The sequence below is a fragment of the Sinocyclocheilus rhinocerous genome, unplaced genomic scaffold (assembly GCF_001515625.1).
Source record: "Sinocyclocheilus rhinocerous isolate Xijiao unplaced genomic scaffold, SAMN03320098_v1.1 scaffold1243, whole genome shotgun sequence".
Lineage (NCBI taxonomy): Eukaryota > Metazoa > Chordata > Actinopteri > Cypriniformes > Cyprinidae > Sinocyclocheilus > Sinocyclocheilus rhinocerous.
The window spans coordinates 2,029,037-2,051,838 of record NW_015626033.1 but is presented as its reverse complement, the minus strand read 5'-3'; the positions used below and the strand labels follow the sequence as shown (position 1 = coordinate 2,051,838).

The following is a 22,802-nucleotide window of genomic DNA, read 5'->3' as shown; positions in this document are numbered from 1 at the left end:
CAGGTATCTGAACTACTTTGCAACCAAACCCAGCCCCACAGGTGTGCTGCTAGACCTGTGGGAAGCTTGTCACCAGGGTGACGCAGACCTGGTCTCTCTGGCAACGGCTCTTGAAGAAATGGGCAAGAGTGAGGTCTTGGTTGTCATGACGACGGACGGAGATTGCTGATCGGCAAATTAAAAGTGTGAGAAGGGGACATATTTGCCTCTAAAAACCTAGAATTAATGCAAGCGGATGGAAACTGTGTTCCAGTGCATCGTTACAACTTGCCTTTTACCTCAGTTCCTTTGTGCTCATGCAGAATATTCCAAGGATCGTGATGGGGTCAGGCGCTCTGGATGATCTCCGAATAATACATATCAAAATGTAGCAAACGTGACGATGCTGCAATCACAAAACAGATGTTGTTCGAAAAGCAAGTCAGTGCATTTGCTGGCACGGTTCCGATCGGCTCATGATTAAATGATAGTTGCATCATACTGATACACACTGATTCCCTGCTACACATACCAAGTGTGAAAGTACACGATCAAACACCATTGCACATCAAGCCGCTGTTTTTGTTTCCTAGCGACTGCTAGATGCTTAAAGACACTGAGATTCTGTGTCTGGTAAAACAGCAGTGCGCCAAGCTCCTCAGGAAACACGCTCACACAGAAATAAACAAGAGTATAGATGGAAACCCGGGATACCAACAAGGAGCTAAGATCATCTGCCCTAAAATGAGCTTTCATGATGATTTCACTTGAAACAAACCACATGCTTCAGAGAGTTGCTTCACTTTGGCTTTAGTTTGAAGCATTCTTTTCTGTGTGTGTATTTTGAAATGGCATACAGGAATGAATTTGCGCTTTCTCGTTAGCAGAGGACCAATCTTTTTGCTGGATTTTCATCTTTCTTCTCTGGTCATACCTTCATTAGCCTCTCTTTTTTTATATTCGATTGATCATTTGTAACGCAGGAGAGCTTTCTGGTAAACTCATATTAGTTTCCTATAGGGAACGGACTTTTTTTAAGTTATTATCCCTATTTGTGGATCATTGTTTTTCACTTTTCTGTTCGTTACTGCCGTTATGCATCTGCTGCGTCGTTGCATTCGTCTCGTGGGCAGGATTGCAGTAAAAATGTGCATTTAAAGGTTTTGTGATGTACTTCACAAGTAAAAGCTGACTTTTTTTGGTCATTGAAACTGAGAAGGGATGAAATTGAAATGTTCGCTGAGGTTAAATGTGCTTTGATCTTTCTTGGGAAAGCGTACTGCAAATATGCTGCGCTGGTTAAATAGGATGAAAATTGCGCGGATAGCAGAAAGCCCTTTTCGGGGTTTGATGCCAGTCAGTCATGCTGTTTAAATTATAAATAGTAGCCTTGAGAGGTGGCGTAAGTGCTCTGTTGATTGCAGTATGACCCACTTGCTCTTTATTGTCTGTTTTGACTTTCAGGTTTTAATGGGTTTCCCTTGAGAAAGCCTGAAAGCCATGTACCGCTTATTATCAGAAGTCATGTAATCAGTTGAAGTGGATGTTGGTCCATTTCTTTTTTTTCTTGACTTTTTCTTCACAAGTGTTCAAATGTCTGGCAACAAAAAAATAAAAATAAAGTGCAGTATCTGTTTATGCCTGTAAAGGTGTGAATTAAATAACTGAGGTGTGTGTGTCTGTGTGTGTGAGGAAAAAACAGTGTGAGAGCTTGTTTGCTCCAACCTATGAGTCAGTGCTATATTGTATATGAATGAACAGGCTTAATATCTGTTGTTCCTCCTTTCCCATTATAAGTACTATGCAAGTGCACAACAAAAAGTGAATCTGTGGACGTCTTGATGTCTCGTGTGTATGAAGTACGTGGAATGGGAATCGTACTGCTTTCCCTCTTCTGATCACTGCTGTAACTAAGCTGGGGAAAACTGGACCTCTTAGGCCTCTCAGCTGTAATAAATGCAAACAAAACGACTTTAATTGCGGGTCAGGGATCCATGGCCTCTTGTGTCGTTCCTCATCAGTTGTTTAGGAAGCTTTTGGCTTGTCACTTGTGCCCTCACAGTGAACAACAAAAGTTTGTTTGGAGGGTTATTTTTAACCCTCTACATGACGAAGGGCGCAAAGAACATTTAAAATCCCTGATGAACTCTGAAATGGCTAAGAAATGTCTCCAGTCATCTCTCGGTCAATGTTACATGAAAACGCCTTTGACATGTCACATGTAAAGCTTCTCTCTGGCTGGTAGTTGCTGTTTATGGATACTCAAGTGTGGCCGAATTTAACCTTTTTTTTTTCCCAGATGTTATTTTATATCAAAGAAGGTACAGAAGAAGTCATGCGTTTTTCCATGTAATGCTGTAAAGTAATACTGTACATAAATGTTTAGACTTCTTACTGTAACTAAATATAATTTTTATGCAATAAATTATATTTCCTAGTTTAACAAGACAGTTGTGTTTTTGTGTCACTTTAAAAAAAAGGTTATACAGCTCAAATTGTATGTGTTGCCCGTGTGTGATTTTTTCTTCTTCTTCTTCTTCTTTAAGATATTTGTCTTCAGGATCATCTTCGCATTAAATCATAAAATCACAAAGTTGAAGCCATGAGCTAACTATTTCATTCTCATAGTAATCAGATTGTGGTATCGCAAATTGAAGCTTTTTAAAGACATATTAAATGCATTACAGGGTGAAGAACCTTTTCCCCTCCGTCTTTATAGACTTGTTACAGAGATGTGGAGAAGATGCACTTTTCCGTTTATCTCTGAGATAAAAGTGTACATAATGCCCTGGAGGAGGAAGCAAGAGCGATTGAGAGAGTGAAAAGGTTTTTAGTGTCTGGATATCGCCCTCGGCAGCTGCAGTGGGCTTTTTGGTTTGAGCAAGAGACCCGTTTCATCATTTGGTTAAAATGGTTGAATAGACATGTAATCATATTGCCTTCTGCTCTGAGTGTCTATTCCATCTTTCCCTAGAGCAATTCACAGGCTTTTTCAGCACTTAACAATAGGCCTACACCAAATAAATTGCCAGACATTCATTCAGTCCAACTTTATTATGAATCTGTTCCGCAAAATAAGTTATTTAAATAAAGAATTACGTCTCAGGATTTGGAAAATTGTATTTCCCACGTGAAATTAATTTTATACGGAACTGACCATTACGTCGTGTAAATTTGGAATAAAAATGAATTATTTAAAATACACGCGTAGAATATTTAGCTTGAGACAAACAGCACTTCAACCCAATTTATTATAAATTGTCATTTGACACCATCGTCTGGTAGTTGAACTACAAGTTGCACAAATTTCTTCTATGAAGAATGTCATATAGTATAAGTAAAGTAAATAACTACAATATTTATGTTTTCAATACAATATTTTCCCGGGATTAAAAATAAATGTTTGTTTTTATCCACTATTACATCGCTTTTAATAAATGTCAGTCTCACAGATTAATCGATGTAATTAATATGCCGCCACACGGTGGAGACCTAGTACTATTCAAGCCTGTGTTTGTTGCGTGTAAATATAAGTAGATACAGACCAGTGAATAGGAAAGGATCGCTTCACTATTTGTTAGATTTCGCTCTTATGCATTTGTATCGCCATTGTTTTTCCCTCGGATCTGCTAAATCCAGTTTGTGGGGGTATTCTAAGCATCCAAATAAAATAATAGTAAAATATCTGTTTAACGTTCCATATAAAAGGAAAAAAGTGATTGTCTGAGGTTCCTGTAACTGGACTACAGACTTATGGTCCCTCCTCTCACTCAGCGCTTCTCATCTCTCCAACAGTACTGGCACTTCCTTCTCTGATGGTCAATGTTTCTGCTCTTGATGATGAACTTTATCTATTAGGTCGATGTCTTCTGTGCAACAGTAGCCTAATTCACATTTGGCAACATGTTGAAGGTGGTTGTTGAATCCGCCAAAGGAATTCCTAAAAAGACACTTGGAATTCCAGATCCTATAGCAGGAGTCATCTTTAAGGGTAAGACTTCACGTTTTCCCTTCAAGGAGTTATTATTATAATTTTTTTATTTATTCGCATTTAATGAGTTAAATTGTGCGTTTGAAAACCTAATTAAAATAGTTAACGGAGTTTAACTATAAGGCTGAGTTGTCGATGTCTTTTTTAAATATATGTAAAAATCTGACGTTTTCTAAAGCAACTTAACTTTTTATCGTACGTTTTTTTCTCATACTTTTGCGATGGGTTCGTTTACATGTAAAAGAACAGCAAATTTCCTTACAAGGGCTTGGAATGACCCATCTTTAGGGAAACACACGTATCCCTCCCATAGGCACTGTAAAAAAAAAAAAAAAAATGAAGAAGTGAAAATGTGCAGTTATTTCAGCCTTAATATTAAATTTTACTTCGGTGGGTTTTTTAGGTATTCCTGTATATAGCACATTTTTTACGTTGTAGTCCCTAAAACTAAATATAGGCTAATGTATAAACAAAGAATGAAATGATATTTTAAATATATATTCAGAGTTACTGTGAAGATGTTATATTAATATCATAGCTGATGTGATTGGTCATAATATAGTTAAAGAGACTTGACGGCTTACTTATTTCAACTTACAGGTGAAAAAAAGAAAACAAAAGCCATTGACAAAGAATTAAATCCTGTGTGGAATGAGGTCAGTAGTACAAGTCATAGTGGTTTCTTTTTTGTTGGACACTAAAATGATGTCATTTAAATCAATGCATCTAAGATGTGAATATAACCAAGACCTGATTTTGCCATTTCAGATTATTGAGTTTGATTTGAAAGGTACCCCATTGGATTCCTCTTCATTCATTGATGTGGTTGTGAAAGACTATGAAACCATTGGAAAAGACAAGTATGTTTGCATCCATCACTGTTTGGGCCTTTGTGGATTCTAACAAGCCATAAAATGGCGAGCATGGTGAAAGAAAAGATATTTCTTTACATTTCTGCTGGTGAAGGTGGTGTAGGTGGTATTCTGCGTTTGCTGAGTGGGTGTGGTGGGTTTCCCTGCAATCATTTCACACAATCATTTCACACTGTGTGTAAATATGACTGCAGTTGAAATCACTGCAGTGTAAATGATAAACCTAAGGGAGCCTTGTACTTTTGTAAAAGCTCTGTGAACTTTTAGGAGCAGCAGTGGGTTAGTGAGATTAGTTAGTGGAGTGCAGAGTTAGAAATGAAAGCCTTTAAAACCCACTGCCACACCCAACTACCTTGTCTTAACTTGCTGAGTTATGCTGGCGAGAAACTCTAAGCAGTCCAAAGTAGCACCTTAGGTGAGTCCTTTAAAAGGCTTGTTAGATACACATGCAGTCAAACCTAGCTGGGTCTTAAACTAGTGAGCATTTGGTTTGGATCAGAAGGCAGTTCTTTCTTCCATGTGGCAAGTTTTACTGTGCAAAGTCTGCCATGATAATGAACTTTCCATTTTTTTTTTTTTAGTTTTGCAGACTTTCATACGTTTGTACATACTTGCTGAAGTGTTGTATTCTTTGTTGCCACAGGCTAGAGAGTAACATAGCAACACATGTAAAAAAAAGAATAAAAAAAAAGGTTAACTTGTGAAAACTTGCTTGATTTCAGTGTTGACAGGCATTTCAGAATGATGAAATCTTTTTAAGTGCACAATTGTCTTTGGCCTTATTTGGGAATTTAAATGTGATTTTGTAGAGGACATTTATTTGAAGTAAATTCAGGAAGTTTATCCTGAATTTATCCTCATCATAGTTTATGACTCATAAGTAAATCATGTGCACAGTTTCTTTTTTTTCTTTTATATATTTTTGACGTGTTCTTTAGGCCTATGTTAAGTCCGTTTCTGAAGACCACAGTGATTTGACAAAGGAAATGCCAGCAGATATTTTTGACATGAAAAAAAGTGCTGGTATGTGATCTTAAGATTATATTTACTGAGTGGGAGGGTTTAAATATTCCAAAAATTATGTTCCAAAACAGACAAGCTAATGCCAGCAGCCCTCTCAAATATGTTTATAATGCAATAAGCCAGTCTTCAAAAAACCTTGACAGGGTGATCAGGACCGTAACACAAAGTAGTATGATTGATTGATTATGACAGATCATGACTGTACAATTTCCATGTATTACACAACAGGCAAGTTAATCTCCATATGATGCTGAGTCCTGTCCACATGGTGAATGTATCATTCGTGATGGTGCTGTGCAAACAGGATGTGTCTTTTACCAATGTGAATGCTTGTAATGTAAATTATTTATATTACACTCTTACTCACTTCACATTGTGTGGGTCTCCACAGAAGTTGTAGACAAGCTATACATAAACTTAAGGCATAAGGCAGTTCAGATAAGTTGTGTTCTCAGGCGTCCCCCCTCTGAAGTTGCTCAAGTCCCCTCTGCCTGGCACATAAGTCTCTGGCCTAGTGTAATTGCTTCCAGCTGTTTTTCCCTCTGTGTTTAAGCTTTTGGATCTGCTGTACAGTAACCAGGATTTAAAGGGGACATATCATGGAAAACACAGACATACTTTAACGTTTACAGCACAGTTTATTTTATTTTGAAAATTTTATTCATCAAGTGACAGTAAAGATAATTATGATGTTACAAAAGATACATGCTATTTTTGTACTTTGATTCATCAAATAATTGAATTGGATTCATCAAAAAAAATGCATTCCACAAAAATATTAAGCAGTGTTAAACTGTTTTCAAAATGTGTAATAATAAGAAATGTTTCTTGAACACCAAATAAGCATGGTAGAATGATTTCTGAAGAATCATGTGCCACTGAAGACTGGAGTAATGATGCTGAAAATTCAGCTTTGACATCATAGAAGTTTTCAAATGTAATTATATTTATCAATGTTTCTGTTTTTACTGTATTTTGATCAAATCAATGCAGCCTTTTTGAGACTTCTTTCTAAAGCATAAAAAAAATCTTACAGACCCCAAATGGTATTGTATGTACATTTGTAGACAAAAGAAGCAATTTTTATAGTAATATTTCATAAAAAAATGTTTATGTACAATACAAAAGCCACTGCAAGTTTTGAAATTCTTTTTGAAGGAATTTTAGATTCAGACATGCTTTCTAAATGTTATGAAATAATAGGGTTGTGTAAATACAAGGATGCTGTTTTAATCTTGACCTCCATATTTTCCCCGTGTCGAAATCTGGTGGTTGAGCTCACCCAAGCTAAGTCACCCTGATTCATCAGCCATTGCAATACTATAAATTATCTCTTAGTCAGAGAGTTCTGACTGGACTTGTCCTGAGTGAGAAAAGCAGAAATCAAACCGAAAAATTTCATCTTTATTGTTTTTCCGATTTTCACCCTATTCTGAAAACTTCCATTGTGAAAACTTTCTCTGGTGTTGTTTCACTGCTTAAAATCAATTTATACTCGATTTTATACTCTATATGCGAGAGTTGCTTAAACTGTATGTCCAATTTGTGTAAATATTTTAGTTTGCTTCCCTGTTTGTTTAGTATTGTTTTCTTCTACTTTCTAGATTTATTGGTTCGGCAAAGATCTCTCTTAAAGAACTGGCTGCTGGTCAGACCAGATCTCTTCCTTCCAAGAATATTCCTCTAATTAATGAGAAGAAACAGGAAATTGGGGTAAATATGTTTGTACAGTATGGACTAAAACAAAAACAATGATGCTGACTAACATAGAATAATTTAGTATAACTATTCTAACTGCATTTCTCTGCATTTACTACTTTAGGCAACTATCAGTTTAACGATTGGTTATGAGCCTCCTGCAAGTACTGTCCCGAACCCAAATGATCAAAACATGGGAGATGGCCTAACTGGAGAAACTGCAGGTATTTTTATTTTCCTACATATTACTGTCCTACATAAACTGTTGTTCTTTTTTTAAACCAGTTGGGTTAGACTGCCCTACAGAACTGCAGGAAGATTTTAGGCATTTGTGTTTACATACTGTATGGAAATGATTGATGCAAATGAGAGACAGAACATGGATCACTCACAAACAAAAAGGACACTCTACCAGAACCTGCCACATTGTCTCTGTGTGCCTAACAATAATGATGATTCACATCTTTTCCACGACATTCTAATTTATTGAGATGCACCTGTATGCTGCAAAACTAGGTCATTCAGAAATCAATACAATATTGCAGTCAAAAGTACTCTATCAATACATTAACACGTAACCACCCACATTTACATATCAACACCTACGTATACAGTATTCATCAGCTTGGCAAAGCTTTGCTTAGTGAAGTTAACATAAGTCATTTACATCTAGGTGTCTTAAAGTTACAGTAGCAAAAACGGGGGTCACTGGGCCATTACCTTTTTAAGTGGTACACCTTTGTATCTTATTTAACCCCTAAAGGGAGCATATTAGTCCCTTAAATGTACATATTTGTTTTTAAAGTATACATATTAGTACCTAAATGGTACATATTGATTGTATTTTGAAAGTATACCCACCCCAGTTCAGAATTATTGCGTAACACTGTGGTTGAATGTGAAAGAAAAAAAATCCCTCCCTTTCGCGCTTTGGTGGTGCGTCGCCCAATCGCCCTAATGGAGAAACCGCCCCTGTATATATATATATATGTGTGTGTATGTATAAATCTGTTGACTTTGCTTCTAGTTGGTGAAGAGGAGAAAGGTGTTGATAGTGATGAAGATGCAGGTGATGTGGCTGAGCCAGGGGCACCTGGAGTTTCTCCTTCTGGACAGCCAAAAAAGATGGTCCGTACAACTCGGAAGCGACAAAGAACTTTGGCCAACAAACCCCAAGATTTCCAGGTATGTATTCCTCTTGCTGAACATCCTATCTGAGAAGTTGGTGAGCTTTAATCTGCTGACATTGTTATTTTCACTTAGATCCGTATTCGAGTAATTGAGGGTCGACAGTTACCCGGCAATAACATAAAGCCAGTCGTCAAAGTAAGTGTGTGCGGACAGACACACAGAACGAGGATCCGAAGAGGAAACAATCCATTCTTTGATGAGGTATTTTGGTTTTTAATGTGCCCATCTGACTTTGTCTGCTTTCGCTTCACTCTGCACTGTACCTGTTTTGGCTAAAAACCTCCTGGCCCACTTCCTTTCTTTTTCCCTGCTATTTCTGTCTCTCTCACACTTGCCTCAGTCTACAATCTCTTAATTTCACATACATATTCGGTTGCGGCTACAAAGAGAAAGGAAAACTTGAAATCGCATCATATGACCCCTTTAACCAAAAGTTATGTTTCTATTTGCATTTCATGGCCTGTGACAGTCCTGTGTTGTGAATATAATTGAATTTAGATGATGTTTCCACAGATTTTCTTCTACAATGTCAACATGCTGCCTTCTGAACTTTTTGATGAGAGCATCATGATTCGGGTAAGATAAGTCTTGAGATGATCCTGGCACAATACGATCTCCAAAAGTAGAGAATGTTTTCCTTGATCAGCATTCTATCAACCAGTCAATCATAGCCCCCAACCCTATGCCTAATATTAAAATCTGAAGACACTGATTGGTTGATAACAATGTTGTTCCTGGATCAAACCAGGATGAGGATACAGGGACATGTCCTACCTGTGCAAATCATGTTAAGTAAATAGTTTTATATTTGCTGCTAAGAGAGTTTGTACTTTCACTAGTTCATATTATATGTAGACCATAGTTGCAGCTTTTTACTGTCTGTCTTTTAATAAATATATTTCTCTCTTAAATCTAGGTGTATAATGCCTACTCCCTTAGAGCAGACAGTCTTATGGGGGAGTTTAAGGTATGCTTTCATATAATTCATGCAATCCTAATGTCAGTTGAATATATTTACATTTATGTTTTTATGACTGGTTCGAATCTTAATATCTAATTCATATCAAGCATTTCTGAAGAATGCTTTGATGTTGAGTATACAGTATGCCCTTACAAACTCTTTCAAACCTTGTTTTAACAGCTGGATGTCGGCTATGTCTTTGATGAGCCTGGTATGTAAAGAGTTTGGCTGTTGGATTCTGAACTGTAAATTGTGCAACACAATGAAAATTGTGTAATGTTAAAAGTTAAAAAAATTCTCACGCCAGTACATACTCATATTAGGTAATCTGTGGTGTGTCTCTGACAGGCCATGCAATTACGAGGAAATGGTTACTGCTAAGTGACCCTGATGACTCAATCTCTGGAGCCAGAGGTTACCTGAATGTCAGTATGTTCATAGTAGGCACTGGAGACGAGCCACCGGTAAGCTCCCAAGTACACATCACTATGAATGTTTAAAAGTTAAAACAGTTCATTCTGTGCCATAGCCTTATGGGCAGTGCTCCGATATGTTGCTGCACCTCCAGCAACACAGGTTTGTGTCCTGTCTCAAGGTCCTTTACCGATCATGGTCCCCTCTTTCTCCTTCCTATTGTTTCTGTCTTATCTATACTGTCCAAGGGGTAAAAAAGGCCAGAAATAATATAATTTTTGTTTTATTTTCAGTTCCTGAATTTGAATTCAATTTAAAATGAGGAACCAAATGGATTGTGAAAATATGGACATTTTGTATTTAATTTTCTGCATGAATTACCATAAACATGTTTAAAAATGTTGCCATTTATATTTGGGGAAAATAAGAGCATTAATTGGGAAATTAGGAAATTAACTGTTCTTTGTTCATCCACCCTGGTAAATTTATTAAGTAAAGATGCAAATTTAGATAAGTGCCATTTTAACATAATTTTATTCATATAGTTTTATTTTTTTATATTATTAATTATCTATTAATAAAAATATATAAAAAAAAACAAGAAAAAAGAAAAATGGAATTAATGTGTTGTCCAAAAATAAACAAACAAACTGTATTTTGCTTAAACGATGTGTGATATCTATTATTAACTTGTTGGTCAGGTGGAAAAGCGAGAAACCAATGAGGAACAGGATGACATTGAAAGTAACTTGCTGCTGCCAGCTGGAGTCGCTTTACGATGGGCTACGCTGAGTCTAAAAATCTACCGTGCTGAAGACATGCCACAAAGTAATCATGACTGCAACACACAGCTGCAATTCTATATACTCCTATTTCTATTCCCATAGTCAGTAACATGCATCTTTTGTCACTTCATTTTCAGTGGATGATGCATTTGCCCAGACAGTAAAGAACATATTTGGTGGAACAGATGATAAGAAAAATTTGGTGGATCCTTTTTTAGAAGTCAGTTTTGCTGGCAAAAAGGTAAAAACAAAAAAGATGTTATTGATGTTTATTGTTAAAAAATAGGACGGATTGGTAAAGAACTGTGATGACTTGCTTCATTTTGGTCTTTTAAGGTGTGTACAAAGATCGTAGAGAAGAATGCCAATCCAGAGTGGAATCAGCTGATTCACCTGCAGGTTAAGGTAGGAAGGGCGCTAACCTGGAAACTAGGTTAATAGGTTAATAAAACTGAATACATATCAGATTCAATAAATCAAAAGTAACAATTTCTATGTAAAATGCCTAGAATGCTTTATTAAACAGTGGTGGCTGAAGTCTAACTTCAAAGTAACAAAGTAAGTGAATATTTCTTCAATTTTTCCTTTTAGTTCCCATCAATGTGTGAACGCATCAAACTTACTGTATTTGACTGGTAAGTTCTTTATATGACTGATAATTTTACAGCTCTGACATACTGTATACTGTACACTACAGTAAGGTTTGTAAGATTTTTAATGTTTTGAAAGAATTCTCTTATGCTTACCAAGGCTGCATTTATTTGATTACAAATACAGTGAAAACAGTAAGATTGTGAAATATTATTACTATTTCAAATGACCATTTTCTATTTTAATGTATTAAATGTATTAAAAATGTATTCCTGTAATGGCAAAGCTGAATTTTCAGCAGTCATTACTCCAATCTTCAGTGTCACATGATCCGTCAGAAATAATTATAATATGCTGTGCTTGACTCTTGACTCTTTCTTTTTTCAGGGATCGGCTGTCAAGGAATGACGTTATTGGGACCACATACCTTAATCTGACGAAAATAGCATCATCTGGGGGCGAAATTGAGGGTAGGGTTATCTGTTTGTGTCTCATGAGGTGCAGGTTTGAAGTCATCTAGATTTTAGATCTGAATATTAATGAAGTATCATAGAATTTTTCCTTCACAATACAAACTTAATTTTAAAATAGAACTTACATAACAGAACTTTCGGATAAAGGCTTACTGTCAAACAGTATGTATCCTGTCTAAAACTCAGTTTCTTCACCAGAATCACCCTCAGAAAATGGACTGCCTCCTTCCTTTAATGGTATTGTGAATCTTATTAAATCTTATTAAATCTCTAAATTGTATTATATTTTTTTAATTTTTTTAAGTTTATTTTATTAGTATACTTAAAAAGTAAATGTTGTGTTAAATGTTCTGCATTTGACAAGTCAGCTTTAGGCAACTTCAGACGCGAGTTTGGGGTGTTGAGAACAGCAGCTAGGAGTGTTTGAAAAACCTGTTTGAAAACAGTCATTATTTTTGCAGTTACATTTGGTGGCACTGTTGGTGTAGAATTTACACACTTTTGTTTGTTAAAATTGGATGTATATTCGCATTCCTAATAAAATGGAATATCACTATTTTTATGGTTTTTAAGTTTCAGTTGTCTTGTTGATTTACTGGTCATCTCAAAGTATCTCTAACCAATTTTTATTTTTATTTTTTTCAGTGGACACCACAGAATCTGAGGTTGGATTTCTTCCAGCTTTTGGGCCTTGTTATGTTAACCTTTATGGAAGTCCAAGAGAATTTACTGGTCTACCTGACCCATACGAAGATCTGAATTACGGCAAGGTGAGTGTTGTAAAAAAAAAATGCTGTGCTGGGGGATTGGTGAGAGCTACAATAAAAATGGAATAAATACTGACCAACCCCAGCAACAATCTGAGAAGGAAAACATTTCTGAAACACCTTGACTTTGAAGACAATATTATTTTTATGCACTGTTTGCTTTGCATAAAAAAATTGAACAAACAATACATGCAGCCATTTTAAATTCACACCATCAGTTGTAGGTTGCACAATCTGTGGCAGTTGTCAGAGCTGTTAAACTCGGTCTGTGTGTTTCAGGGTGAAGGGGTGGCGTATCGGGGGAGGGTTCTGATCGAGCTCTCCACTCAACTGGATGACAAAACTGACAAGAAAGTGGAAGACATTTCAAATGATGACATTTTGGTGGCACAGGTAACAGCAAACATTTTTTCACACCATTGCTTCATGGAATAAACATTCTTCTAAATATATTTTTTACATTGATTACAAAAGACTAGGGTATTGAGATCACAATCATTATTTTTGCAGAACAGTACTAAAAATTATTGTTTTACGTACTTTTACTGTGCAGAAGTACCAGCGGAGAAGGAAGTATTCCTTATGTGCCGTGTTCCACAGTGCCTGCATGCTTCAGGAGCCTGGAGAACCTATTCAGTTTGAGGTCAGCATTGGAAACTATGGAAATAAACTGGACTCCACATGCAAACCTCTGGCCTCCACCACTCAGTTTAGCTGTGCTGTTTTCGATGGTGACTTTCTCAACGGATACAAATAGTCCAAATGTGAGCCACTTGAGACTTGCATTATTTTGTTCAGAATTGTTTGTGTTTCTCCATAGGAAATCACTATTATTACTTGCCCTGGGCTGATTCTAAGCCTGTTGTTATCCTCACATCTTTCTGGGAGGACATAAGTCACCGTTCGGATGCTGTGAACATCATTCTCTACATTTCTGACCGACTGGTACGATTTTAATGCATTTTCATGCCATGGAGCAAACAGATAAAGAATTCAGAGCAGTCACATATTTTGTATGCCTCTTTCTTTAGCAATCCAACATTGTCTCTCTGAAGACGGCGCTCCTGGCTAAAGTGTCTGACACTCGCCTAGCTGAGATTTGGCTGAAACTTATCACCCAACTCATCGATGACCTTTCTAGGTCAATCCCAGAGGCTAAACTTTCTTATCTTCCTCTGTTTTATTACTTAGAGTTGCCCTTGGAGCAGTCTTGAACTCAACAACAAAATTACTAAAGAAATTGTTTGTTGACAGGATGTTTTTATAATTGAAGACAACATGAAATAGATGCATTGTGATGATAATCAAATCATTTTGATTCATATTTAATTAAACAATTGAACCATATTGTCGATAAAAATATATCCAAAATTTGCACATAGTCCAGTGTCTCTAAAATGCAAAAAAACAAACAAAAAGAACTATATCTGTATGCCATTTCAGAGAAAGTACAATGGACTACATTTTTTGTCAAAAAACAAAAACTATGACTAAAACAACAACAAAAAGGTAAAATGTAAAAAATTTGAAAACGAACACTGCCTTGTGACTAACTTTCTTTGCTTACCATGTCAGACGTGTGATTAACTTGAATCTTGTTGCTATTAGTTACCAGTTACCAGATTTGGAGGGCAAGCCGAATCTGACAGCGCTTGATATTCAGATCAAGAATCTGCGTGGCAAAACCATGGCCAGTGTCAAAGAGGCGGCCATTCGCATGAGGGAGGAGGCTGTTGATGTTAGAGCCACAATGCCTGATATAGAGGACTGGCTGGAGCGACTACAGCAGATCACAGAGGAGGTTTGGCATTGCCTCATGCGACACTGATCTTATACTACTGAGTTAGAGTTTGTAAGCAGAAGGGAATGTTGTATATCCAAAAGTCAAATATACATAATCAAAAGCCCTATGAACATTCACATGTTTGTTGAAATTCACAATACAGCCTCAGAACAGTATGCCTGATGTTATCATATGGATGCTGAGAGGAGAGAAACGTGTGGCCTACGCCCGAATCCCAGCCAATCAGGTTCTCTACTCCACCCACAGCGAGCAGGCCGTCGGCAAGTACTGTGGCAGGATGCAAAGCGTCTTTATGCAGGTAAAAAGGACCATTTTGAAATTGGTGCCACAACATGAGGGTAGTTGACACATTACATGTCCATGACTCTTTTATTACTCAACATGAAGATTTCAGGTTTAAGTGTTCATGTATGTATAAAGATGTATGTTTTAGGTCATTTTGCTGGTAAATCTTTCTTTCTGCAACTTCCATCACAATTTTAATTTTTAAAATACAAATATTCAACGTAGTCACACTAATTGTTACTTATTATTAAGTATAATATAAGTACAATAATTATAGAAAATAAATAAATAAATTTTTAATTAAAGCAAAGACACACCAATCTTCTGACTTTTATCAGTTTTCCAATATTTTTTTTTGGTAGACATGCTGTAAGAATAAACCTGTAGCTATGTATTTGACATATGAGAAAGAAACAAATATACTAAAAAAAAGATAATTTGTAATAAAGTCTCTCAAATAAAGTCAGGAGAGTAAAGTATCAGAGATGTGATTTAGCAGTTAACGCACATGCATGCAATACCAGTTTGTGTCAAGCTCACATTTCCCAATCCCATTCCCTCATTATTTCCTAATAATCCAGATTCAATTGAAAAAAGAAAAAAAAACGATTAAATGTAAACTTGTTGTTTTCAGTACCCAATGGACAAAAACAAAGGTCTCAAGATCCCCGTGCAGCTGCGTGTGAACATGTGGTTGGGTCTGTCTGCACATGAGAAGAATTTCAACAGCTTTGCAGAGGGAACGTTCAGTGTGTATGCAGAGATGGTTAGTAAAAGTGAACACTGAAGTGAAACCTATATAATATTGACATTTGTTGTGTGGAACTTCCCTCAGCAACACTATGATGACCCTTTCTGTTCTCTTGTGTTAGTACGAAAATCAGGCTCAGGTTTTTGGGAAGTGGGGAACCACGGGTCTAGTTGGCCGGCATAAGTTTTCAGACTTGACAGGAAAAGTAAAACTGAAGCAGGAACGTTTCATGCCGCCCCGGAGCTGGGAGTGGGAAGGAGACTGGTTGATTGACCCCGAGCGCTGGTAAGCCATATATGAATGCATGTTTTCAATATGAATATGTATTTTGCTATGATTAGCATGGTTGTTGAACTTTACTTTTAGCACCCACTCAGCTTAAACTACACTGCACTGGAAACAAGTATTAATCAGTATTTTGACTTTTTCAAGTAAATGATATCTAAATTATTTATACACCATTCATTCACTTGATAAGCAAAATTATGTAAATTAATACAAACATATATATTAAATTAAGTTTATTTTTCTTATCACATCTCTTGTTTTAAGAATAAACCTTACTAAAGATTGTTACATTTTTGCACAAAAGAAACAATTTGCTAATGTGGTAAGAAAAATAAATCCTAAAAATAAACATAATTAGATATTTGAAATTCAATTTTGATTCTCAGATAAATTTATCTATTTTTTAAGAATGTTTAAATATTTTTATACTAATGTACTGTGATTTTTCTGTAAAATTTTTTAATAGGATAGGTACAAGCCTATTCAAAAATTCTAAAAAATACAGTAAAAATGTGAAATATTATTACAATTCATAATAACTATTTTCTATTTTAATATATTTTAAAATTTAATTATGAATAATCTAATATGCTGATTTGTTGCTGAAGAATCATTTCTTATTATTATCAGTGTTAAAAACAGTTGTGCTTAATGTTTTTTTTTTTAAAACATGATACTTTAAAAAAAAAAATCAGGATTCACTGATAAATAATTAAAGCATTTATTTGAAATAGAAATCATTTGTAACATTATAAACATATTTACTGTCACATTTGATCAATTTAATGTATCCTTGCTAAATAAAAGTATTAATTCATATACATTTTTATAAACAAAAAAAAAAATTTACTGACCCCATACTTTTGAATGGTAGTCTATGTAATTAGTGATTTTGTGGTATAAGTAAAGTGGGTTAGAGTCTATTTAGCTCTTTCTAGCACACAATCAGAGAAAATTGTGGTAGTTGGCATATAGCCGTAGTCGGCCCTGCTGTAACAAAACATAGTCTCTGCCAGGCTCTCTCTACTGTGTTTATATAGTCTGCACATTTTTTACTCTTCCAGGCCTCTTGCACTGACCCCACTCCCAGCCCTGTACTGTGTCATGGCCTTAACTCAGTGTTTGTTTGACTGTTTTGTGTGTGCTGAAATAAATGTGTCGCTAACGCCCCAGCTGTGTGTTCTGTGCTTGACTCAGTCTGCTTACAGAAGCTGACGCAGGGCATTCTGAATTCACAGATGAGGTCTACCAAAACGAAACTCGCTTCCCTGGTGGTGAATGGAAACCTGCCGCTGAACCTTTTACTGATGTGGTGAGAGAACCAGCAACATTTAATGTCACATTCAGCATGTAGATATTTCATTTTTGCATTTGAATTCTGAAAATAGTATGGAAATTTGAAGCAGCCATATTTTTCCCAACTTCCTGTGGCCTCATAGAAAGTTCACTGGGTGGTAACACAAATGACAAAAATCTGATTAGTGAATTATTGACTCATTCTCATATTTCAATTTATTCCAATTCATGAATTTTCTTTCTGTGGAACAAAGAAGATGAAGATCATGGGCATCTTTTTAATTACAAAGCACAATAAAAGTATCATAAAAGTTTCAGTACACCTATATGAATATGATAGCTTTATATGATGAACATCTGGGTAAGTTCGTGAGATAAGCAGTGATGAATGAGTCATGAATGAATCATTGATTCTTTTTAATGAATCAGTTTATCTATTTCTAATTCATTCATTCATATTGTGTCTGATTTGGTTTTCAAGTTCAACTCACTGACTCAGTGATCAGTTCAAAGCGGTTCTCGAGTTAATGCCCCACAAAATTATTCAGCAAATAACAATTCATTTCAATTTCAGTTTGTTCATTACACCAAACTATTGTACTGAATGGCTTTAGAAGACTTTTTAATGATACCTTTATGGTATTTGTGTAATTGAAATGCTCTTGATTCAAAATGTCACATTTCTCCATGCATGGAAGAAAGAAAGTTATTCATGTTTGGAAAAACATGAGGGTGAGTAAACAATGATAGAATTGTCATTTTTGGGTGAATGACCACTTCAAGTATTGAATGATGGGATTTGTTCTGTGCAGAATGGAGAGAAGGCCCAGAACCCTCAAGAAATTGAGTGTCCCCCAGGATGGATTTGGGAAGATGACTGGAATTTTGACAGCAACAGGGCAGTGGATGAGAAAGGTCAGGAATTAAAAGCCAGTTATGTTACAGAAGATTTAAATTTCAAATTAATGTTGTTTCTTTTGAAATGTTTCCAGTACAACATTAAGCAGCACAATTGTTTTCAACATTGATAATGATAAGAAACCTTGTGACTCTGAAGACTGGAGTAATCCAGGAAGCATCGCTTAGATGATTCCAGTATTTAAACATCTGTTTTTCCATTGTTTGTATTGAATGTCAGGATGGGAATATGGTGTCACCATTCCTCCTGATGATAAGCCCAGGTCCTGGGTTGCTGCTGAGAAAATGTACCACATCCATCGCAGGAAAAGACTGGTCCGACCCCGCAGGAAGATATCAGACACACCCACTACAGAGGTGAGACCTCCTCACTACTGTTACGTTCTGATTTTTAGTTTATAATTTTTCTGATTTGTGCCATGTTAACTTGTACTTGTCAAATATTGTCTGCAGTATGTATAATCAATGTTTTCACAACAGAAGAAAGACATTGGCGATGGCTGGGAATACTCGTCTCTGATTGGGTGGAAGTTCCACAGGAAGGAGCGTTCTTCGGACACATTCCGCCGCAGGCGCTGGAGGAGGAAAATGGCACCAGCTGAACGTGTGGGCGCATCGGCTATCTTTAACCTGGAAGGGGCTTTGGTTAGTCCATTTATTGTCTTGAATGACTATCAGAATAGAAAACAAAGTGAAATAGATTCTGTTTTGGGTAGGGGACAAACTTGGACTTATTTGTCTCTGACACAGGATTAAATGGGATTAAAAGTATTATTGTTTGTAGTTTAATGTCTAGAATAATTAAAAATGGCATGACTTATTTTATTTAGAACTTCATTTTGAAGGATGTTTAACTTTTTAAGAAGCCACCTCTTCCTCACTTGTTTTTTATTTGCTTATAGGGAATAGATGAGGACGAAAAAGGCAGCAAAAAGGACACGGCTAAACTCTTTGGTGCCAGCACACCCACTGTGTTTTGCAGATTTGACAGTGAGTAATGTTTATTCATCCCTGCTAATTAAAGAACTCCTTCTAAATTCCTTACACTGATTATATCTCTGAGACTAACACACCCCTCCTCTTCCTGACAATCTGCACAAAACAAAACAGCAACAACAACAGTTAGGGAGCCAATAGAAATCCTGAGTGGTGCTGATTAATGCTATTATTATACCAAATTCAGTAGGAAGAGGAAGCACCAAACACCTAGCTGTGCTGCATGGCAGAATTTCCATGGAAACTATAATACTGTTTTAAATGGTTACTGTGCATTACCGTTCACAAGTTCAGCAGCCTTTACTCCAGTCTTCAGTGTAATTCTAATATGCTCATTTGGTGATATTTTTATGGAAATCGCAAAACATTTTTAAGGATTCTTTGATGAATATGAAGTTTAGCATTTATTTGAAATAAAAATCTTTTGTAACATTGTAAATGTATTTGCAGTCAGTCACTTTTGATCAATTTAATGCATCCTTGCTGAATAAAAAGTTAGTATATGTCAAATTATTTAGAACTTCACATGGTGATAAACAATCAGTGGTTAATTCAGTATTACAACTTTATCAGGTAAAGCCTAATTGGAAAATAAACATTTCCTTCTCTTTATTATACAGATTGGAATTTAAAAAACTATAATATATTTCACAACTGTGTGTTTATTTTCCATTATTACTTTTTTTCCCCGTAATTGTGGCTTTATATTTCACACTTGTGACTTTATATCTAACAATGTGACTATATTTGTTGTTTTAAACTGTATCTTGTGAATTCCTCAGTACACTAGGTGCAAGACATTTTGTGATAGAAAACAAACAACTCAAGTTTCACCCAAATCACCATGTGTCTCAACAGAGTCATTCATCTACCATCTCAGAGTCTATGTATATCAAGCCAAGAATCTTTTGCCTATGGACAAAGACAGCTTTTCTGGTGAGGTATTTTTCATCTGATATGAACACAATTCACCTTACACGTGTTTTATTGTAAATATTGTCTGACTGATCTTTTGTTTTTTCACAGATCCCTATGTGCATGTGTCATTCTTGCATGTCAGCAAGACAACAGAGATAGTTAAGTCCAGTCTCAACCCCATATGGGACCAAACTCTTATTTTTGATGACATTGAAATCTACGGAGACCCTCAGACCATCGCTCATAACCCACCCAGTGTGGTTCTGGAAGTTTATGATAATGACCAAGTGGTATGACTCTCTGTTAATCCAAATGCTGGCCTTCAGGGAATCTTCAAAAAGCACTACATGCTTTGATCTTGATCCATGGATGTGTTGCAGGGGAAGGATGAGCCGATGGGCAGATGCACGTGTCCTCCAGTAGTGAAGCTGAATCCTGCCACCCCATTAACACCTAAACTCCTTTGGTTCCCCATCACCATGAAGGGACGAAATGCAGGAGAAATGCTGGTAGCAGCTGAGCTCTTGCTTAAAGATAAGGTTGTTTATATTCTTACTTGCCATGTGTTTTCTCCCTCTACATGTCAGTGTTATTTTAGTCATTTTTATATACTATTATAGTTTTATTACTATTTTAAATTATCTTTTTAATTTTATATTTTCAGCTTTTGTTTTATATTTATTTTAGCTAAGGCTTTTGTCATTTTTATTAGTTTTTTTCTTTTCTTTTAATATTACAAAGTTTTAGTTTTAGTTAGGTTTCAACTTGCTTCAACTTAAACTAAACAAAAATCAAAAACGTTGGCAACTAAATGAAATAGTTCTAATCATTTATTTCAGCTTTTTAATAGTTTTAGTTTTAGTTAACAGTAAAAACCCAGCTACCCATACAATAATAAACACTTTAAAACATGACTGTAGAAGAATGTATGTAATTATTAACATATATATTTTTTTCTTATAGGGTAAACATAAACACAAATGGTTGTTTGCTATTATAAATGTATTGAATACAGTACTTTAGAACGAAATGTGTTTGATGTAAATATATGTTTAGCAGACAAGTCACCGTCATCTGTCCTCATATAGTATCATTTAAATGCTGTTTGTATCATAGGATTGTCTGCAGTTTCAAATTTGCAGGGTGTAGCCAGTATGTTTTGTCAAATTTAGCTAAATCATCACTACCAAGGAAACATGCAACTGGAGAATAGCAGTTTTACCCAATGACCTAACTGTTGTCGCCATTAGCGTGTCTCTTAACCACAGCACCATTATCATTTGCTTATCCACTATGCTGTTCATTGTTGACCTCAGGCAAATGACGATAACCTTCCCCTGGTCCCACCTCGGAGAAGTGAGAATCTGTACATGGTTCCTCAGGGAATCAGGCCTGTGGTGCAGCTCACCGCAGTCGAGGTAATGCAGTCATCCTTACGAATAATGCGCTAAAACCAAACAAAATTACTGCCAGTGTCTCATACTGTGTGTTTTGACAGATCCTGGCCTGGGGTTTAAGAAACATGAAGGCATATCAGCTGGCTGCAGTGTCTTCCCCCAGCCTTATAGTTGAATGTGGAGGGCAGACTGTTCAGACTGCCATCATCAAAAACATCAAGAAAAATCCCAACTTCCCTGGATCTGTCCTGTTCCTCAAAGTGGTACATCACCTCCTTAACCTAAAGAAATAGCTTTTGCTAGCCTAAAACAAATCAGAACTGCTGAAATGCCTCTGTATACAAAACAAAAGATAAAAGGTTCTACTTCAGTTCTATTTCCAGCTTCCCACAATGCTAATTAGTGGTGCTTGCTAAGGCAAGCTGTGCTATTGCTCATTTTAATGGTTAGAGATTTGAATAAACTTCGATGCGTAACTCATCCCACGCCCTTTGTGCTACAGAAATAAATGTAAACAAATTATGAGGCATTGTTGCTGTTGTGTATAACAATCGTGTGTATTTCTAAGTGATTATATTTACGAATGATAAAATGGGCTAGAAACAAACCCCACAGACTAAGAATACTAAGAATTTAGAGTGGGTTTTTTGTGACATAGGGCATTAAGAAACCACCCAGAACACCCTAGCCATGACCTAGAAACCATCCAGAACATTGTAGCAACACAGACAACTCCGAGCTCACTTAGAACACACTAGGACTGTGGTGGCAAATCTAAAATCTTGCTTTTAAAAGACCATGTGTCCCAAGAGTCTAGGTTATATGCAAAATCTGCCCTGCTTCCAGATTTAAACATGTTTTTGATCCCAAAACATACAGTGAAAATAAAAACACCAAACGTCACTAAATAGTTGTGTTTGTAAATGAAGCTTTGTTGGTTTTGGACAAGCAGAATCAATTTTTTGAAAGCAACAGATAAATCATAAATTACTCATTTTACAGTATGTTCTCTCTCTCTCTCTCTCTCTCTCTCTCTCTCTCTCTTCAGCTTCTTCCTAAAGATGAGATATACACTCCACCTATTGTGCTCAAAGTTATTGACCACAGGCCCTTTGGTCGGAAACCAGTCGTTGGACAGTGTACTATAAACTCCCTGGAAGAGTTCAGATGTGATCCTTACATAAGCACCACCGAAGTGGCTATGTCTGCCAAAGGTAAAATTTAATTTACATTTATTTTTGATTAATATAAATAATAATAATAATTGTAATGTTTTAGAAAGAAGTATCTTATGCGCACCAAGGCTGCATTTATTTGATCAAAAAGACAGTAAAAAGTTACATTGTAAGATATTATTACAATAGTAAAGGGTTGTTTATATATATATATATATATACTGTATAT

The 22,802-nt window shown here is 36.1% G+C and overlaps 2 protein-coding genes across 4 annotated transcripts in view; both read left to right on the top strand.

Annotated features, from left to right (window-relative positions):
• LOC107707543 (netrin receptor UNC5B-a-like) overlaps positions 1-1,665 on the top strand; it is a 90,142-nt gene extending 88,477 nt beyond the window's left edge. For both annotated transcript variants that reach the window (XM_016511617.1, XM_016511610.1), the window contains one exon: positions 4-1,665. In XM_016511617.1, coding sequence (XP_016367103.1) covers positions 4-169 — 166 coding nt within the window. In that variant the 3' untranslated portion in view covers positions 170-1,665. The remainder of the gene's footprint in view (positions 1-3) is intronic.
• A 2,061-nt stretch (positions 1,666-3,726) lies between these two features.
• LOC107707528 (myoferlin-like) overlaps positions 3,727-22,802 on the top strand; it is a 26,746-nt gene continuing 7,670 nt past the window's right edge. The window contains exons 1-38 of one of the 2 annotated variants that reach the window (XM_016511590.1): positions 3,727-3,970; positions 4,571-4,626; positions 4,739-4,830; positions 7,470-7,578; positions 7,688-7,787; positions 8,591-8,748; positions 8,827-8,955; positions 9,268-9,330; positions 9,671-9,721; positions 9,896-9,926; positions 10,064-10,179; positions 10,831-10,957; positions 11,052-11,155; positions 11,251-11,319; positions 11,506-11,549; positions 11,893-11,975; positions 12,177-12,215; positions 12,624-12,748; positions 13,025-13,138; positions 13,299-13,476; positions 13,566-13,690; positions 13,777-13,886; positions 14,189-14,254; positions 14,354-14,546; positions 14,692-14,847; positions 15,469-15,600; positions 15,707-15,870; positions 17,071-17,185; positions 17,982-18,084; positions 18,308-18,444; positions 18,568-18,732; positions 18,990-19,077; positions 19,942-20,019; positions 20,110-20,291; positions 20,382-20,540; positions 21,318-21,419; positions 21,500-21,661; positions 22,447-22,612. In XM_016511590.1, coding sequence (XP_016367076.1) covers positions 3,883-3,970; positions 4,571-4,626; positions 4,739-4,830; positions 7,470-7,578; positions 7,688-7,787; positions 8,591-8,748; positions 8,827-8,955; positions 9,268-9,330; positions 9,671-9,721; positions 9,896-9,926; positions 10,064-10,179; positions 10,831-10,957; positions 11,052-11,155; positions 11,251-11,319; positions 11,506-11,549; positions 11,893-11,975; positions 12,177-12,215; positions 12,624-12,748; positions 13,025-13,138; positions 13,299-13,476; positions 13,566-13,690; positions 13,777-13,886; positions 14,189-14,254; positions 14,354-14,546; positions 14,692-14,847; positions 15,469-15,600; positions 15,707-15,870; positions 17,071-17,185; positions 17,982-18,084; positions 18,308-18,444; positions 18,568-18,732; positions 18,990-19,077; positions 19,942-20,019; positions 20,110-20,291; positions 20,382-20,540; positions 21,318-21,419; positions 21,500-21,661; positions 22,447-22,612 — 4,279 coding nt within the window. In that variant the 5' untranslated portion in view covers positions 3,727-3,882. The remainder of the gene's footprint in view (positions 3,971-4,570; positions 4,627-4,738; positions 4,831-7,469; positions 7,579-7,687; positions 7,788-8,590; positions 8,749-8,826; positions 8,956-9,267; positions 9,331-9,670; positions 9,722-9,895; positions 9,927-10,063; positions 10,180-10,830; positions 10,958-11,051; positions 11,156-11,250; positions 11,320-11,505; positions 11,550-11,892; positions 11,976-12,176; positions 12,216-12,623; positions 12,749-13,024; positions 13,139-13,298; positions 13,477-13,565; positions 13,691-13,776; positions 13,887-14,188; positions 14,255-14,353; positions 14,547-14,691; positions 14,848-15,468; positions 15,601-15,706; positions 15,871-17,070; positions 17,186-17,981; positions 18,085-18,307; positions 18,445-18,567; positions 18,733-18,989; positions 19,078-19,941; positions 20,020-20,109; positions 20,292-20,381; positions 20,541-21,317; positions 21,420-21,499; positions 21,662-22,446; positions 22,613-22,802) is intronic. The other variant, XM_016511597.1, reaches the window with a different exon arrangement.